The sequence below is a fragment of the Grammomys surdaster genome, unplaced genomic scaffold (genome assembly GCF_004785775.1).
Source record: "Grammomys surdaster isolate TR1022 unplaced genomic scaffold, NIH_TR_1.0 138, whole genome shotgun sequence".
Lineage (NCBI taxonomy): Eukaryota > Metazoa > Chordata > Mammalia > Rodentia > Muridae > Grammomys > Grammomys surdaster.
Window position 1 is genome coordinate 3382621 of NW_021604596.1, and position 17950 is coordinate 3400570.

General features: G+C 44.7%; 1 protein-coding gene across 1 annotated transcript in view; it reads left to right on the forward strand.

The window, feature by feature from the left end:
• Nucleotides 1-1398: 1398 nt before the first annotated feature.
• Nucleotides 1399-17950, forward strand: part of Hephl1 (hephaestin like 1) — a 63637-nt gene continuing 47085 nt past the window's right edge. Inside the window, exons 1-2 of the mRNA XM_028763429.1 lie at nucleotides 1399-1626; nucleotides 14616-14860. Of these exons, the coding sequence (XP_028619262.1) occupies nucleotides 1460-1626; nucleotides 14616-14860 (412 nt within the window). The 5' untranslated portion in view covers nucleotides 1399-1459. The remainder of the gene's footprint in view (nucleotides 1627-14615; nucleotides 14861-17950) is intronic.

The following is a 17950-nucleotide window of genomic DNA, read 5'->3' on the forward strand; positions in this document are numbered from 1 at the left end:
AAGAAAAGAATCTTGGACTATTTTACTTTTGGGAAGTGGAAGCAAAGTAAGACCTAGGACAGTACTGTGTGGTTTCTCAGTACTGTGGTAATGAGGATGTCAGCGGCTAGTGAGCCCCTTCTCGTGTGCTGGGCTAGTGAGCCCCTTCTCGTGTGCTGGGGTAGTGAGCACCTTCTCGTGTGCTGGGGTAGTGAGCACCTTCTCGTGTGCTGGGGTAGTGAGCCCCTTCTCGTGTGCTGGGCTAGTGAGCCCCTTCTTGTGTGCTGGGCTAGTGAGCCCCTTCTTGTGTGCTGGGGTAGTGAGCACCTTCTCGTGTGCTGGGGTAGTGAGCCCCTTCTCGTGTGCTGGGCTAGTGAGCACCTTCTCGTGTGCTGGGCTAGTGAGCACCTTCTCGTGTGCTGGGGTAGTGAGCACCTTCTCGTGTGCTGGGGTAGTGAGCACCTTCTCGTGTGCTGGGGATGGAGGTGGGCAGACGCTGTTCTCTTAAATCTTCTGGAGAGTTCCTCAGTCTTGTTTCACAGATAGAGCCTTGGAGGCTGTTTGCTTCACACTGAAGCTGCTGGCTCAGGAACAGCTCTGTGCGTGATCAGACTGCCTCTCTTCCAAGGCTGGGCAAGGTCTCTCTCAACACTGAGATTCTAGGTCACCTCTCAAGGCATATGGGGAAGCACTCTCATTACCTTTTTATTCAAAGATCTGCTACTGAAATTTATCTTTGTGGTCCCGAAGAAGGGGACCTCCTTCTCTGACTCTGTCTTTCATCCCGACAAACGATGATTGATTTAGGGGTGTCAAAGTCTAAGGTCTTGGTTGACTAGGGCAACCAAGTCCCTCAGCTTTGCTGGTAGGATCTGAGAGGATTTAGGGGAGATGAGAAAGTTGGTGGGTTGGTAGTGGGGTTTATGGTGCTGTTAGAGCTTGATGCGTTGACATGAGTGTTTCCTGTAGCCTCATAAAACAAGGCAGAAGGTATTACATCATCCTTTCTGCCATCCCAAGAGAAATCAGATTTTTTTCCATGCTCTGACTATTTCCTGATGGTCTACTCTGGCCAGCCCACTTTTCCAGGTGTACAAAGTTCTGAAATAGGTGTGGAGAAAAGGAGGAGAGGTGGGGGAGAACCTATGTCTCAGGTGTTTTCCCTGCTGTTCCTGGGAAAGACAAATGACTCATATAGAACAGAGTACCCAAAACTCTCAGGAACAGGCCCGTGTAGCTTGGCAGTGTGAATGAATAAACCAGTCATGCATCTCTTGGGTGGCTGGGAAGTTGTTGTCATGGCAGTTCTCCCATTGAGGGAGGTCTGCTTGCACAAGTGTCAGCCCATGTCCCAACCCCAAGCTACCTGAGGAGGAGGGGCCAGTTCAGTCCATTCCTTATTTATAACTCGCTCTGAGTGAGGGGGAGGGATCAACAGGTTGACTCCCTTGCAGACTCCCTGCCGGAGTTACATTCACAAATGTTTCTGAAGCAGCCAGGTGGCTGCATCCTTCTCGAGTTCCTGGGTCTGCTTGGACTGGTTGGTGCAGTCACCAGAACATACTACATTGGGATTGTGGAAGAATACTGGAACTATGTGCCTCAAGGGAAGGATGTTATTACTGGGAAGAGTTTCTCAGAAGACAAGTGAGTGAACTCGGGGTCCTCACAGACTCCCTGGTTTGACCTCTTTGCAACTCTGGGTCAGGGAGGTTGTGTTCGTTTGGTGGATATGATGGAGGTGGACTGACCTAGGTGGAAAGGCAGGTTTCACTTCTGCCTGAGGATTCCTCACCCAGGCAGGTCTGTAACTTGTGAGAGAAATCCTCATCTCTCAATATTCTCTCTGAGCCACCTGCTATTCTTGACTGGAAAGAGACATCCACTACCAGGTGCTTTGAATAGTAGCTTTTCCTTGGCAACTTCTAAAGGATTTGGGGACTCTATTAAAAAAAAAAAGTAAAAACAAAGGTAAACTTGTGAGAATTCAAGAAGTGTCAGAGCTGTTTTCTTAGTGGTGTTTTGGGAATGTGGAGTATTTACCAGGCTGTATGCAGTCTGGCTTCCCTTTTGTGATGTAAGATGTAAAACAAGGGTGGTGAAAACCGAAGTGGCCACATTTGAAGAGTTTCCTGTGAGTCTACTTAGAAATGGGTCTTCCTCTGTTGAGCCATTCGATTGATTCTCTGATCCATTTGGTCCCCTCATCTCAAAGGCCAATGTCTTCTCAATGCTGGAACTCAGGGCACATTTGGTGAAGATGGTGCTGGAGCATCTCTGGCTTTTAAGTTTAGCAGAGAGCATCTCTCCCCTCCAGGGCTCAATGTCTCTGACATCTTACTTGTTCGGTGGTATCCCTCTGAAGTCATCTGATGGCTCTGGAAACTGTGCCAGGGTGCTTTTGACTTTGTGGTTCTTGGTGTTTTAGATCTGGCAACTGAATTTATACTCCTTTCTTGATACCCAGAGCCCATTATATTCAACATCTACTTTCTGTTTCTAAAGATGAACTTATTTGCTTAAATTCAGGAATGGCATGGGACCTGCCAGTAAATCTTCTAGAGCTATCTCTGTCTAGAGGAAAGACCTAAGTTCCAGTTGGCTTTGATATTCAACTTCCCACCGTTCTAACACAATGGTGGCAGTCATGTCCTGTCTTCTAAAAAAATAATGAGGATTCTGCCAATTTGGTGGACAAAGAGGCTTTTTTCTTGAGCTTTGTATTGAAAGTTTTTTGTTGGATTATTTCCAAACAAAGTACTTGATACACTCTTGTCCCCCAACTTCTGTCCATCATGGGGTGGTCTTTAACACATGAACAAGACATTAAAGATTAGTTCCCTATCTCTGAAATTAGAGCTTTGCTGACAGAGAGAGAAGTCACTGAAAATTGGCCAGTGTGAACAGCTAGCTATAGGGCCTGAGACTATTACAATATATACATGGAACATGATGTGGGCAGTATAGTTGTGGATTTTCTTTTGTTTTCTTTTGTTTTTTGACCCAGGACTTGTATTAGGGACTCTTAAATCCACATCTGCCCATGGACGTCATTACTCCCATTATTTCAACCAGGAAGGAGGCTCTGGGATTGACTACTTGCTGTGGTTTTAGTAGGCAAATGGCTTCACCAAACACCTGGCTTGGGTCCCAGGGCCCATGCTTCCTTTTTCCATGCTACCTACTTCTTGGAAATGTTGACCATTTCTTCCCCTGTTAAACCCAGCTTTAAAGGAAGGGAGAGATCTTAGTGGCATGAATTTTCTAGAAAAGTCTTCAAGAGTGCATTTTGTTTCACCTGCCACCTTCTCAGAGAAAAGTTGAAAATGGTCCTGAATGTTCAGTGGACGGACTTCCCACACAATGGTCAGTGGCCACATTGACTTCCTGTGTTTGTGTAAAACCTCCAAATAACGTAAATGCTCAAGACTAAAATTTCCATAAAACTGTGTACAAGAAGAAAAGGGGGTCCCTCTGTGAATCTCTGCAATAAGAAGAAGGTGCTTTTAATAAAGGGCAATGCCATGAATGAGAATTCTTAGGTGAAAAAGAAACTAGACATATGGAAGCCATTTCTGTGGACGAGATCTGAGTGGGACAGCCTCACATCAGTTTTAGCTCAATAGAAGTGGGTGCCTGGCTTTGGAAGCAACTGGCACATGATGATGTCACATTGATGATAGCTGGGTTTCAAGGCTTTTATTTTTACAGAGGGCCATCTTTGTGAAGAACTATGGCTCTCCCTTGGAAGGGGAATGCAAATTAATCCACGGTGCTTACTAAAGAGTTACAAGCCATGGCAGACATCTCAGGGACAGTCACTAAGGAGTATCTTTGTAGTTGGCAGACTTAACTGTAGTCTCCAGGACTTACTTGGGCCATGATGGAAGGACATATATGAGCCCATCAGTCACACTCTGGACTCAAGCACCATGGCAACAGAGGAGAATGCCCATCCACATATATGGAATAACCTTTCTTTCCATAGAACCGTTTCAGTGGCAATATCTCACTGTATCTTTAAAGCAAAAACAAGTCCCTTTATCAGGATGGACAGACTCCATCTTGGCAGGCCATTGTTTGGGGTACTTAAAATGCCATTGGGGCATTCAGAAGCCCCGGGGAGCCATGTGGCCAATGTTCCACCACAGAAGAGCAATCTTGAAAAACAATCTAGAATCAAGTTCTAGATTTTGCTGCCTCAGTTTGCTGTGCGGTATTGAACATCCCACACTATGTATTGTTTTTCTAAATATGGCTAAGGAAGGAACTGAAATGAATCCCTAATCTTGAGCATCAGATTTTATTTTTGAAACCAAATGAAAAAAACATTCTACCTAGTTTTCTAGTTCTAGAGCAGTTCGGTTCCCACCAGCCTTGAAATCGAAGGCTTGGAAGACCTAGGAACGAGAGTGTGGCTATGTGATTTTTTGGGGAGGGTTCTGTATCTTATTTTACTTGCTCCCCATGTATTTTCAAAAGTAGAATTTAAAAAATGTGTGTCTGTGGGTGGGCAGTGCATGTACAGAGGGCATGTGCACGTACAGGTGCTGTCAGAGGCCATGGGTGTTGGATTCTTTGGACCTAGGGTTATAGGCAGTAGTGAGCCACCCACGTGGGTGCTGGGAACCAAAATCAAATCCTCTGCAAGGGCAATATATGCTCTTAACTGCTGACCCATTTCTCAGGCTCCCTGCCGTATTTTGCAACTGCCAACTCCTTGTTTATAAAGTTCTCTCCTACAGCCCCGTGTGGATCTAGTCTTTTTCCTCTCTAACTGGACTGGGGTCCTCCTCATACATGTCGGCTGTTCTTCTTCCTCTCACCCCTTACCTCTAAAGCCAAAGTCGGAGCTCTGGGAGGACGGAAAGGAACAGCTTGACTCATTAACCCCTCTGACTACACAGAGCTGTGTATTGGTGGCCGTACCATGTGTGGCAGGGTAAAAACCAGACACTTCACGTCTCTGGAGTCAAAAGAAGTTGCTTTATCTACGTAGCTCTCCCTGGCTGATCTCCCTTTGAATAAGAAAACTAGAAAGGAAAATATAATAGGAAAAAAGAGAGTGAGTGTCAAGGTTTCAGCAGTGCCCTAAGGACATTTGGAACCCTAAAGCCAAGCCTCTGCTTGGTCACAGTGATCAAAAATACAGCTTAGAGTGTCAATCATTAATGTTTCCTAGAACATATAGGATTTCAGAAGTGTGTTTTACTTAGAAACACTGTCTCTGTGCGCTCCTCTCCCTCTTCACTGGGTGGAATGGGGACACTGGCTCCTTTGATTTGCTTGGCATCATTGTCAGCGTTTTGATCCATCTATGCCAGGCCTGCTGGGCCTCATAAAGAACTTAATTAAGGCGTGACTGTGCTTCAGTGGTAAAGCCTGGTCTTTAATGGAGCTGAGTGGGTCATCTTAGTTAAAGCCAGAGTTTTTACCACAGATCTCATTATGCAAGCACCGTGCGTGCAGCTTCTTCCCAGTGGAATGCAGGGCTGCCTGTGGATGGGAGGTATATTTGATCATGATGCTGGCTGGTCTCTGTCAAAGCCTCAGTATTGGAGAGGGTACTAGAGAAAGCTCGCCTTACCATCACCACAGCAGCCCATTGGTAGGGCACGGTTTGAATAGTCTCTAGGTGGAGGGCCTTTGATGTTCATCTGTCCAAAAGAAAGGCTGATAGAGGGAACAGGAAGGTGGCAGACAGGATTCCTTAGATCAAAGGGAAGAGCTTCATTTCATTAGTGTTTGGTCTTGGATGAACAACAACCTTCAAGTTTCTTTCCTATTGGCATCCGTTGTGAACTTGGACAGGAGAAATGGATCTGTGGGGAGAATACTTGACATTTAAGCATGAAGACCTGAGGTTAGATCCCCAGAACTCACAGAGAGCCGGATGTAATTATGATAGTGTGCAAGTGTAATCCCAGCGCTCCTACTGTGAAACAGGAAGTGGAGACAGGAGAATTCCTGGGAACTTAAAGTCCAGCTAGCCTCCTGTGTGCCATGGCAAACAAAGGGAGATATCTCAAATGAACTGGAAGTTCAAGATGGTTGTCCTTCATATGTACACTCTCTCTCTCTCTCTCTCTCTCTCTCTCTCTCTCTCTCTCTCTCTCTCTCACACACACACACACACACACACACACACATACATAGACACATACATAGACACACACACCACCACCACACACCACCACCACCACCACCACCACCAACAACCTGCTATTTATTCTTTCCTAGTTTTGGAGGTTGCAAGTGTGAAATAAAAGCCACACTCTTTGTGGGTCCTAAGGGACAGTGTTCCTTGTCTCTTGGACTTTGAAAGGGTGTCTAGCACTTCTTACCTTGAGACCAATTCTCTGTAATATAGACCTCCATTTTCATAAGGAATGGTTATCACTCTTTTATCTCAAGGACTTCTAAAGACTGGGTAAGAGAAAGACTGAAGTGGCTATGTATCTCTTTTAGTCTAAGAAAGCTGTACCAGAAATGATGAAAGCAAACCCTGCGTGAGCTCTGTTGTACTAGACACACTTTGTCACAAAGCTTTGAGGAATTTTTTAAGATACAAGTTCTGTGTACTCTGAGGGGCTTCCTTGAAAATCAAATGAGACAATGTAGGACCCAAGCTTCAGGCAGAACTGCAGGAATCGTAATGAAGGGATTATATGAAAGCATATAACCCAGATGGCTGTTAACAATTACCCATCTAATTAGGGAAGGCGTGGCTTCTGAGTTCTAATGTGGAATCTGCCTCCGCCCTTCTTGCCCAGTGTTGGTTGTCCTGATATGGTCTCGTTTTCATTTTTGCGACTATAAGAGTCTCTTACCAGTGTGTAGGTTTCTCAGTCAAGTGTAAACTCTCTTGTGTACGAGGACTGAGAGTGATATACCCTGGCCTCCATTTATAGTTCCAAACCTCAGTTGCTTCATGAAAAGTGATGGAAAAATAAACCCCAAATGTGCAGGAGATGAATCTCTGCTGGGGTACACACAGTTTGTGAGCCACGAACTCCTCAGACCCTAGCCCGGAAGCCCACCTCAGTATGGCTGGACAGCTTCTGACCACTGCCAATCTTACTGGCCTCTGAAGGTCACTGTTTCCATCACAGTGTGGCTTCTCCACCTTGGCAATGGCAGCTGAGTTCCCCACCTTGCCTTTCAGACAGTTGCTAGCAAGGGAACTTTTGGCCCATAGTAGACTCCTTCACAGGAGAACCTGATACCTCTCTCTGAGTCAGTAGTTGTTCTTATGCTCATCTCCCCATGAGCCTCTGCTTCTTGGGAAGGATTGTCTTCTAGAATTCACAGCGCTAGGACTTCTGTCCTATGACTTCTGCACACACTGGATACTCACAGACATTTGCTGTGAAGATGCTCACTTGCTTCGAGCAACTTGCTTTCTTTTCTTTCTTCTTTTTCCTTCTCCACCGTTTTAATGTCTTTTTAAAAAATACTATTTTAAAACTTATTCTTGTCTTTTGATATGGTCTCATTTCTTTTTCACTTTCAGTATTTTCTAGTCAAATAGTTCACTACAAGCCAGGCAGAACTTGGAAGCAGAAGCAGGTGGATCTGAGTTTAAGGCCAGCCTGGTATACAAAGTGAGTTCCAGGACAGCCAGGGCTGCCTAGTGAGACCTTGTCTCAAGAAACAAATAACCCCAACAAAACAAACAAAACAAACAAAACAAAACAAAACAGGTCACTACAGATTTTGCTGTATGCCAAGGATGTCAACAGGAATGATTTGTAACTCTGGCTACACACCAGAACCATGCATTCGCCATCAGCCAGGTTACGAGGCTAGTAATAGTCTTCAAGAGCTTGTTCACAGAGGCCCATGGGCTCCAGGAACAGCCTTTGTCTCGGAACCTGAAAGTCCTGGCTGCTTTGATCTTGAACTATCACTCCTCAGAGAAGCCCTCCTGTCAGTAGAGGAGCAGAGGGTCTTACAGTGACACATACCCTGACCCAGAAATGCTTTGTGCCACTTCTGCTGACACCCTGTGTGCTGGGAGTCTAGCGTTCTAACTTAGTGCAGGAACAGGACCTTTACAACAAGAGACATCCAAGCAAGCTCTGGAAAGTTCTACCCACAGAATGATTTGGTAAGAGTGGGGAAGTTATGGAAGCCATTACTTTGGCAGGAAGTCTGATTTGGTGGCCCTGAAATGGGACAAATGTCCTTAGTGATTCCCGTGAGTCAGTGCCTGGTTACATCAGGGAACAACTGTTACAGAAACCTCAGACACTGAGGGACAAGACTGATATCTGTCTAAGCACGTGCAAAACAAGTCGCTGTGTCACTCAGGGATGAGCTGTGTGACATGCAGCCCTGCTGTGGGAAGTTAGCCACACTTTCCTCCCCTTGGTGCTCTGTCTCCTCTCTTGTTTGATGGCTTTTCCAGGCAAGTCACGGTGTAACATCCATGATCCAGAAGGTGATGGGGAAGACTCTGACGGGGTTTAGGGTTTGGATTAGGACCTTCTAGAAACAGTAGTGTGTGAGCATGCCTGCTCAGCTCATGTGATCTCCTGTGTGTGCCAAGAAACAGGGTGGAGAAGTATGGAACATCCTCCACTAAAGCCTGCCGGAGTGGCCAGGACCGTTGCACAACCTCCTACCCATCAGTCTGAGAGCAGAGGCATAGCAGTGAAGTTGTCACTGCCCTGCTGGGTGACCCAGTGTCTGTCAGTTGTTATCAGGCATCTCTGCCCACGCTGGAGCTTGGTAGCTCGTGGGTGACTCAGTCTTTCCTCTAAGCCTGTTCAAATAGGAGCTCTACTGAGAGCTCCCACCCCCCATGAAAACACAAAACAACAGACCCCAAAAACAATACTTTAAATACATTTATATTTTTGTATACACAAATCTAAAGTTTGGCCATGGGAATCCACGGTTCCTTTTTGGTTTAAACTGTACCAACTCTAGGGTGCAGCCATACAGCCTAGACCCTCTATTCTAAGTAGAGTGTTTTTACATTTTATAGTATAGTATTTTTAACAGTGAAAGTGAGTTTCTATATAAAAAATAAACACTCCCATAGTATAATGGATAAACAATCCCATCCCCCACTCTTGCCTGGGGTCTCTGTCAGGCATCCAGTGGCTTTTAGATGCTTTCTTTGCATGTTCTCACATGTCTATTCTTTTTTTTTTTTGTCGCTCTAGTTTGTTTTTTTATATAATTTATTTATTTATTTTTTCAAATTGTAATTCATTCACACAGGGGTTATAAACACAGAAAGGCAGGATGTGGGGAAGGGGATGACACTGGAGTGTGGGTGTTCAGTGGGAATACAGATATCTTTCAGAACTGGGTATCAGCTGGGTGGAGGTTCAGGGGACTATTCTTAAATCACTCAAGTGGATGGGTTGTACTTCATATTTTGGTCTGCAATGTTGGCATTTTGGTGACAATATGACACTGAGATCTCCCCCCAATGTGATACAGGTTTGCCACCCTGTTACTTACACGGACCCGCGGAGGAACATGCCTATCTTCTAGACATTCTCTATCTCAGGCACTCTCCACTTTTCAAACAAGATGACTGCCTTGTTGGTCCTGTTGTGTAAATTGGAAGCTAGACACAGCCTCTGGGGGCTCTGGCCCTATGGCTCCTGGGATACTTACTCTTCTCTGGGCAGGCTCCACTCCCACCTGAAAATCCTGAAGCTACTGCTCCTACTGTCATGATAGCTTTCCTGACTGGTGTAGTTAGCATCAAGGGCGGGCAGGGTTGGCATGTCCTAGTGTCCAGGGAAGAACAGTGAGGCAGCACCTGGGTAGATAAGTGATTTGGGGCTCAACCAACTGATATCTGCCAAGTTGTGTGTTCAGCTCTTACTTGAAGGAGAGGCCGACCACTGAGCAGCGAAGGCAGGAAGGCAGTGGTAATGCTCAATCTCTCTTCAACTGAGCCAGTGGAGCTTACTCTGGGGTCCATAGACCAGTCCTCCCTGGTTTTAGCAGCCACCTGTTATTATTAGGACACAATCCTTGGCCTAGATATCTTCAGAACTGGGTATCAGCTGGGTGGAGGTTCAGGGGACTATTCTTAAATCACTCAAGTGGATGGGTTGTACTTCATATTTTGGTCTGCAATGTTGGTATTTTGGTGACAATATGACACTGAGATCTCCCCCCAATGTGATACATGTTTGCCACCCTGTTACTTACACGGACCCGCGGAAGGAAAAGATATCTTGAAAGATATCTTGGCCACAATCTCCCTGACCTGTCCTGTAACTCAATCAAAGGAAACTAATCAAAGCCCTTTTCTCAGCCCTGAACAATCCTCAGCCTAGAGAAGTTTTGCAAGTTGAAATTCCCTCTTCCTTCAAAGTCATTTCCAAATGTTATCTTCATGTGTACATGTGGTATATGTTTGTGACAGTATTTATCTGAAAGTCAGAGGACAACTTGTGGGAATCAGTTCTGCATTTCTACCATGTGGCTTCCAGGGATCAAGCCATAGTCTTCAGGCTTGGTGTCACCTTTTCTTGCTAACCGTCTTACTGGCCCCATTGCTTTAGTGTGCCTTCAGTGTCATGTTATACTCTGCTTAGATGCTTCTATTGTTAACTTGCTACTGTTTGTAACTGAAAGAAAGAAAAGGTGACTGTAAGAGGCCAGCAGGCATTAACAGACAGACCCAGAAAACTAAAGCCAATAATAGCATTCATTGAATTTCTGAGATATGATGGCCACACACTGTCCCCTGGAGCTGGGTATCATGGGATGATGCCTGTGTCATTTGATTAGCAGGGATACCTAGTAAATGAACAAGGAAGAAGTCTTCCCTAGGCATAGCATGCCAGGAGAGCAACTCAACTGTGTACCAGGCATTACATCATCCATATATAGACAGGCCACACAAGGTTCTGAAGCATAATGCTGCCTCCTCTCTGGCCTGAGCTCAGGCAAAGATCAACTCCAGAGCAGACAGCTGTGTGACCGCCCTCATTTTCTCACGTGATGCACCTCATCCATGATTCCTTTTCTAAGAAGTTATTACCAGAGATGAAGCAAAAGACAAAAATATATGTCTGCCATTCTTAAACATCTGGAGGACATTTAAGCTCAAGCATGACAACCCAAGCTCTTCTGCAAATGTAACTTGCAATGCTCTCCCCCCTCTAACTTGCCAATTTAGGGAAAGATTCAGGGGGACTTTGTTTGCTTGTTTGCTTATTTTAGGTTCAAAGGAAGCAGCAATGCTTCCAGAGAATTTGCAGTAGAAAATTGGGCTTTAGGAAATTAGTGAGAGTTAGAATAGAAAAGTTATTTGTCTTTGATAAGCATACCTGGCAAGGACAGAGAACATTTTGGAAAGTGCTGTTACTGGTATCTTCACAGAACACTGAGTATAAAGAGAAAGGGGGAGAGGAAGAATCTGGGGCTGGAGTGATGGCTCAGTGGCTAAGGGCACTTGTTGCTCTTGTAGAGAACCTGGGTTGGATTCCTAGCACCCATGTAGTGGCTCACAGTCATCCATAGCTCCAGTTCTGGGTATTCAGTATCCTCTTCTGACCTCTGTGGCACCAACCATGCATTTGGTCTACATACACACACGCAGGCAAAATGCTCTTACATTAAATAAATGTATGTCTAATTTTTTAAAAAGGGAAAGGTTTGAACTGACTTTGAAAGATACTTGGAAAATTAGACACAGAAAAACAATGTAAACTAACCAACCAACCAACCAATCAACTAAAAGCAGAATAGAGAGGGACAAATTATTTGAATTAACCATCTAAGAGATACTGTCCATTAGTACAGGGATGAGATAAAGGCAGGACCTGGCTGTGACTTGTTACATCTTGCTGAACCAGAAAGCAACCCTGGTCCCCGAGGTCCAATGTCTGCTAGATAAGCCCCACCTCTGAGAGCTTCATCAGTCTCCAAACAGCACCATTAGCTGAGCACACGAGCCTATGGGGGAAGTCTCACACACACAGAGATGTGCTGTGTGCCAAGAGCAAGAAGATGAGAACGTGGAGCAGAAGGAAAGGAAACCGTTAGGCAGGGAAAGAAATGAGGGCTGGCTTCCTGGAGGGGGACTTTAGCCACCCAGACTGAGCCTCTGGGTCTTTGGCTTCACTCACATGTCTTCTTCTTCTCTGTCTGCTTAAATGTTTCTGCCTTCTAGAAGTTTCCCATCTTCTGCTCATCAGAGGATGAGTTCCTGGCTACTGGACATGTTGACCTATAGTGTCCTCACTCTGAGATGTAGGTGGACAAAGTCACTGTTTAGACTCCAGAACTACTGGGAGCTTACAGCTAGTCAATACTGTACTAACATTTAATAACCCTGAGGGCTCCTGTTGAATGTAGTGCTAGAATTTTGGTATCTCCTTTTACTCCGTCCTTTCTCCTCTTAGCTTTTCCATGCCCTCATTGTGTTCTTTCCTTTGCCTGCCTCTTCTAAAATTTCCATACCACAGCCATAAGAAGAGTCTTTAAAGCCTAATTACCCTGTCAGGAGTGCTGTGCAAACCCAGTGAGTCATCAGTGTTTCCCAGGGAAATTGGAAGTTCTTCAAACTGAAATTGACATTTTCACCACCGACCACCCAAAAGCACGCATGTAGCCACATGGACTCAGCTTGTCAGTCCTGTACCCGGCATGTAACCTACTTCCCATCTGTCACTCACAGCTCTCCCTCATTGCTTACTCTGTCCTCTACTTGTGGGTATCTTCTAATGTTTCCTTTCTTTCCTCATATGCATGCGTCTTCTTTGAACTATTCATATTTCTAGAAAACTTTTGGCTGAGCTGTCAGATCTCATAAGAGAAGCTCTATTGTCCAATGCTGGTGGCTAGTGGAGAAACTCACAACTGATCAAAGTGCAGAGAGTAAGTGTCTGTGGAATGCTCAGCCATCAATAGGACATCTGTGTCACACACACACACACACACGCACAAACACCTATATGCACACACGCACAGGCAGATGCACAGGCAGATGCACACAGGTATAGATACACAAGCACATACACATGTGCACATGCATACATGCATGTACACACATACATATGCCCACATATATACATACACATTTGCACAGCTTAGGAAGATCATTGAGGAGGGGATAGAAAGACTGAGAGCCACGAGCTGGGAGGACCAGTGTTTAACTGTGTCTTCTGGGCATGACAAAAGTCCCGATGGTGACCTCCCAGCAGCTCTGCCTGTGTAAGACTTGCACATGATCAAGCCAGTTACCACTCTAGCACGAAGTAGGAAGGGCTCTGGAGCCCTTACCCTCAACTGAAGCTCACTGTTAGCTGCTGAGGGAGTGTGAGAGAGCTTTGCTTTCGGGGTTGTGGCTTCTGGTAGTCAGCCATGCTCCAGTGATGCTCCCACAGCCAGGAGTATACAGGGGCACAATGTGGACTTGGCAGTTGTAGCATTGTTTTAAAAAGAGGACATGAATTTGGGAAGAGGACTGGTGATTACGTCTGGATCTGGGAGGAGTTAGGAATTGGAGGTGAATATGATCAAATACATTGACTGCAGCACGAAATCCTCAAGGAATTAATAAAGATATTATATTAAAAAGAAAAAGTTTGCCTGCATTTGTTTTATCAGCCACTCAGTTAACACTGGGCCTCCGACATTGTCTAGCACTTGGTTTTTCCTTAGTTAGAGTCCTTTTGGGCCTACACAGCACTGGGGAGACATCAAGGGCACAGCAAATGTGAGTTGAATGTAAGCTGAAGGGGCCGGGGAGATGGCTCAGTTACTAAGTCCTTATCACACTGCTAGGCTGTGTTTGTAATTCTAGTGCTGGGGGGTGGAGACTGGCAGGTCACCAAGGGCTCACCAGCAAGCTACTTGAATCACCAAGTTTAGGTTTAAGTAAGAGATCCTGTCTCACTAACAAAGTAGGTAGTGACTGAGGAAGCTACCTGAGATTTGACTCTGTCCTCCACACAAATGTGCACAGTGTGTACGTAGACCAGTACACACACACACACATGTGCACACACAGGTACACATACATGTACACACATGCCCCCACATGCACACACACCACACACATGCACACATACACACAAGCACAGGTACACATACATGTATATACAACCCCCATATGTACACACACACACAGGTGCACAGGTAGGCATACATGTACACACACACACCCACATCCTCCCACATGCACACACATCACACACACACGAACACACACACACATGCATGCACACACAATCACAAGTTGGATGGGGATCCTGTGGCCTATAAGGGGTCAGTGTGACTTCACTTTACTCTTCTTTTTTTTTTTTTTTTTTTTGGTTTTTCGAGACAGAGTTTCTCTGTATAGCCCTGGCTGTTCTGGAACTCACTCTGTAGACCAGGCTGGCCTCGAACTCAGAAATCTACCTGCCTTTGCCTCCCAAGTGCTGGGATTAAAGGCCACTTCACTTTTCTTACAGTTTGGTTGTCAGTACTGTTCATGTCTGTTGACTTGTCCTTTCCACACTGGCAAATTAAAAGTAATTTTAGTGAGGCCTCTGATTATGGCAAACACCAAATTAGAAATGCTAACAAGCCTTTGATGACCCTTTAAGGACAAGCTGTACAGCTTTTCCTTGAATTGCAACTGAAAATGTTTTCCTTCTTGCTTCTAGACTTGCAACCTTATTTCTGGAGCGAGGGCCCAACAGGATAGGTGGCATCTACAAGAAGGCGGTTTATAGACACTTCACAGATGGGAGCTACTCCACGGAGATCCCCAAGCCCCCCTGGCTGGGCTTCCTGGGTCCCATCCTGAGGGCAGAAGTGGGCGACGTGATTGTTATCCACCTGAAGAACTTTGCTTCCAGACCTTTCTCTTTGCACCCACACGGTGTTTTCTACAACAAGGATTCGGAAGGTGATTTTTCCCTCCCTTCTCTGTCTCTTGTTTCTGTTTGGTCACACAGATAACTTCTGACATTGTCAGGGTTAGAGAGCACACTGGTACTAATGCTTGCTCTTTGCCTCCCTCTGCTCTCTCCCTCAACTCCTCTTTTTCCCTTTTTTCTTCTCTTCTTTATTTCCATCTCTTCTTTTTTTTTTTTTGTTTGTTTGTTTTTTAAGACAGGCTCTCATGTAGCTGAGGCTGACCTTGGACTTCTGGTCCTGTCACCTCTGCTCCCAAGTGCTGGGATTACAAGCGTACAACATCACTCCTGGTTTTATGTGGTGCTGAGGACTGAACTCAGTTTCATCCATGCCAGAGGAAGACACAACCACCTGAGCTACATCCCCAGCCTCTGTTTTCTTCTTCATGTTTACAGTGAACAGGGTTCTGAGCCCCCACTCCCCCTCAAGCTGACTGGCTTTCCTACATGCCCTTCAGGAGTATCAGGAAACACTGACTGAAGGCAGCTTGTTTTCATTGGCAGTCCCAGCCTAGGCTATAGAATGGCTATCTCAGTGCTGCCTGTCTCCCCTGCAGTTTTTGCGGCTTTCTTTGTGTACAATTCTCTCTTTCTTCTCGGCCCTCAGGAGTTTCTTGATTGCTTGTCAATTTGAATAATGAAGCAGTTTTGTGCTAGACTTTTGAGATATGAAGATTTTCTATCAAGTATATATTTTTGTAACTGTCTTAGGTTTTCATTGTGGTAACAAATACCTAAGATGAACCAACCCCTAAAAAGAAAGACAGGATTTATTTTGGCTCCCAGTTTGGGAGGTTCAGTTATATCTATTGGCCTGCAGCTGTTGGGTCCATAGGAGGCTGCATATCCCGATATGGAATGTGTGATCTGGTAAAACCACTTGCTTCATGGTGAGAGGGGAAAAGGGGACAGGAAGAAAGAATTGGGTTCACTGTCCCCTCAGTGACCTGAAGACCTTCCTTTAGGCTCTACCCCTTAGCTTCGCCAGAGAAATATCACTTCACCTCAGGAGCACAAGCTTTTGACATTAGGGGAAATTTCAGGTCCACCATGCAATGGTACTACACACTTTTAAGTACCTCAGTTACAGTTAAGACAAATTCTCATAGGGATGTCCACAAACACATCTCCCTAAATTCAATCATGTTGACAATGAACACTGGCCATCACATATAACATACCGCATGACCAAGGACATAGCTCAGTTGACAGAACCTTGCCTAACACACACTTACAACCGTTTGATTTCTAGCATCTCATAAAGATGGTGGACACCTGTAATCCTAGCACCTTGGAGGTGGAGGCAGGAGGACCATCCTTAGATATATAGTGAATCCAAGGCTAGCCTAGGCTACTTTTGAACTCTCTCTCTCTCTCATATATCATATATATATATGATATATATATATATATATATCATATATATGTATTATATGTATAATAAATATTACATGTGTAATATATATGCATGTATTATAAAAATGCTTGTATATTTATGCCACTAACTATTTAGAGGATCTGTGAAGATCATGAGCCCCTGCCTCAGAAAATAGATTTGTTTAAACTCAGTTCAGAGGATTACTAGAACCACCTAAGTCATCCATAAGTCCCTTCTTCAGGAAGTGTTCTCTGGGCCCTGTCTTACAAGTATGTCTCCTGTGTTGGGCTTATTTCGAAGTAGTTGCCAAGCTGGTACAATAAAAGGTATCATTTTGGTTTTGGTCACTGTTTGTACCTGTCTGTACCTTAGAACAGGTTTTCCTGGGGGCAGAGACCAATCTGCACTGTTCTGGCACTGTCCTCAAATTCTAACCCAACACTTGTCAACTATTCTCTCAAAACTTCAAGCACTCCTCCCCACAGCTCATCATGGACATTGTGTAAATAAGAAAACATGATCCACAGGGACGAGTGCGTGGACTGTGTTCTCACCGCTGGTGACATCAGTGTGTTTGATGCAGATGCTGTCAACTGATCTCTCCCGTCACTGCACTCGGGCCACTTCTTAAAAATTTTATTTTATTTTATTTATTTATTTATTTATTTTATTTTTTTTTTTTAAGACAGGGTTTCTCTGTGTAGCCCTGGCTGTCCTGAGTTCAGAGACCAGGCTGGCCTCGAACTCAGAAATTCGCCTGCCTCAGCCTCCCAAGTGCTGGGATTAAAGGCGTGCGCCACCACCGCCCGGCAAAAATTTTATTTTGTGTATCCTGTATAGCTTTATTTTTTACTCAAGTTACAAGATCTATTTATACATAGCTTTCCCATTTTCCCCCATTAATTTATTTATTCATTTCACAGCCCGAACGCTGCCCTGCTCCCCCATCGCTACACTGGTCTTTTGTCTTGCCCTTCCTGTGTACAAATGTGGCAGGCCTTGGCCCTTAACCCTGCTGGGTTCTTGTTAAAACTCAGTACAATGACCAGGCCAGGCCCTCACTCATGTGATTACAGGACCTTGATTGACTTCTTTTGTTTCTTTTTCGATTGTTGCTTTGTAGCCCAGGCCAGCCTTGAACCTGTGATCAGTCCTGAGTCAGTCTTCCAAGTGTGGGGGTTATAAGCATACACAGTCTTACTCCCAGGCTCAGTTCACCTTTGCTCATGACAATGCACAGTTTATTCAGAGATGACTGATCAGGTACGCAGTAGGTCCTGGGAAGCAGACATCAATGAGTCACAGACTATTTTCAATCATCAATGAGCTTAAGTGAAGGGAGTTCATTGAGGGCCTCGATGTGTGCTATTGACCTATGTTTATCTTTGCATGAGGACTATACTTTCTAGATTATTGAGTATTTATAGTAAAAAGTTTAAATTGAGTAATATTATAACCCCTTCAACTTTATTCTTCTTTAAGAGTTTTTGGTTATTGGATATCCTCGTCAATTAAACAAGACACCTGGGATAATTTTTTTATGAAGGTAACATAAACTTAATGATTAATGGAGGAGAAATCAGCATCTTCCCTTTAAAAATAATCACCCCAAAGTTAAAACATGGAAGCAGCCAAGATTCCTGAATAGATAAAGAAAATGTGATATTAAATAATGGGGTCTTAGCTGTAGAGAAAAATGAAT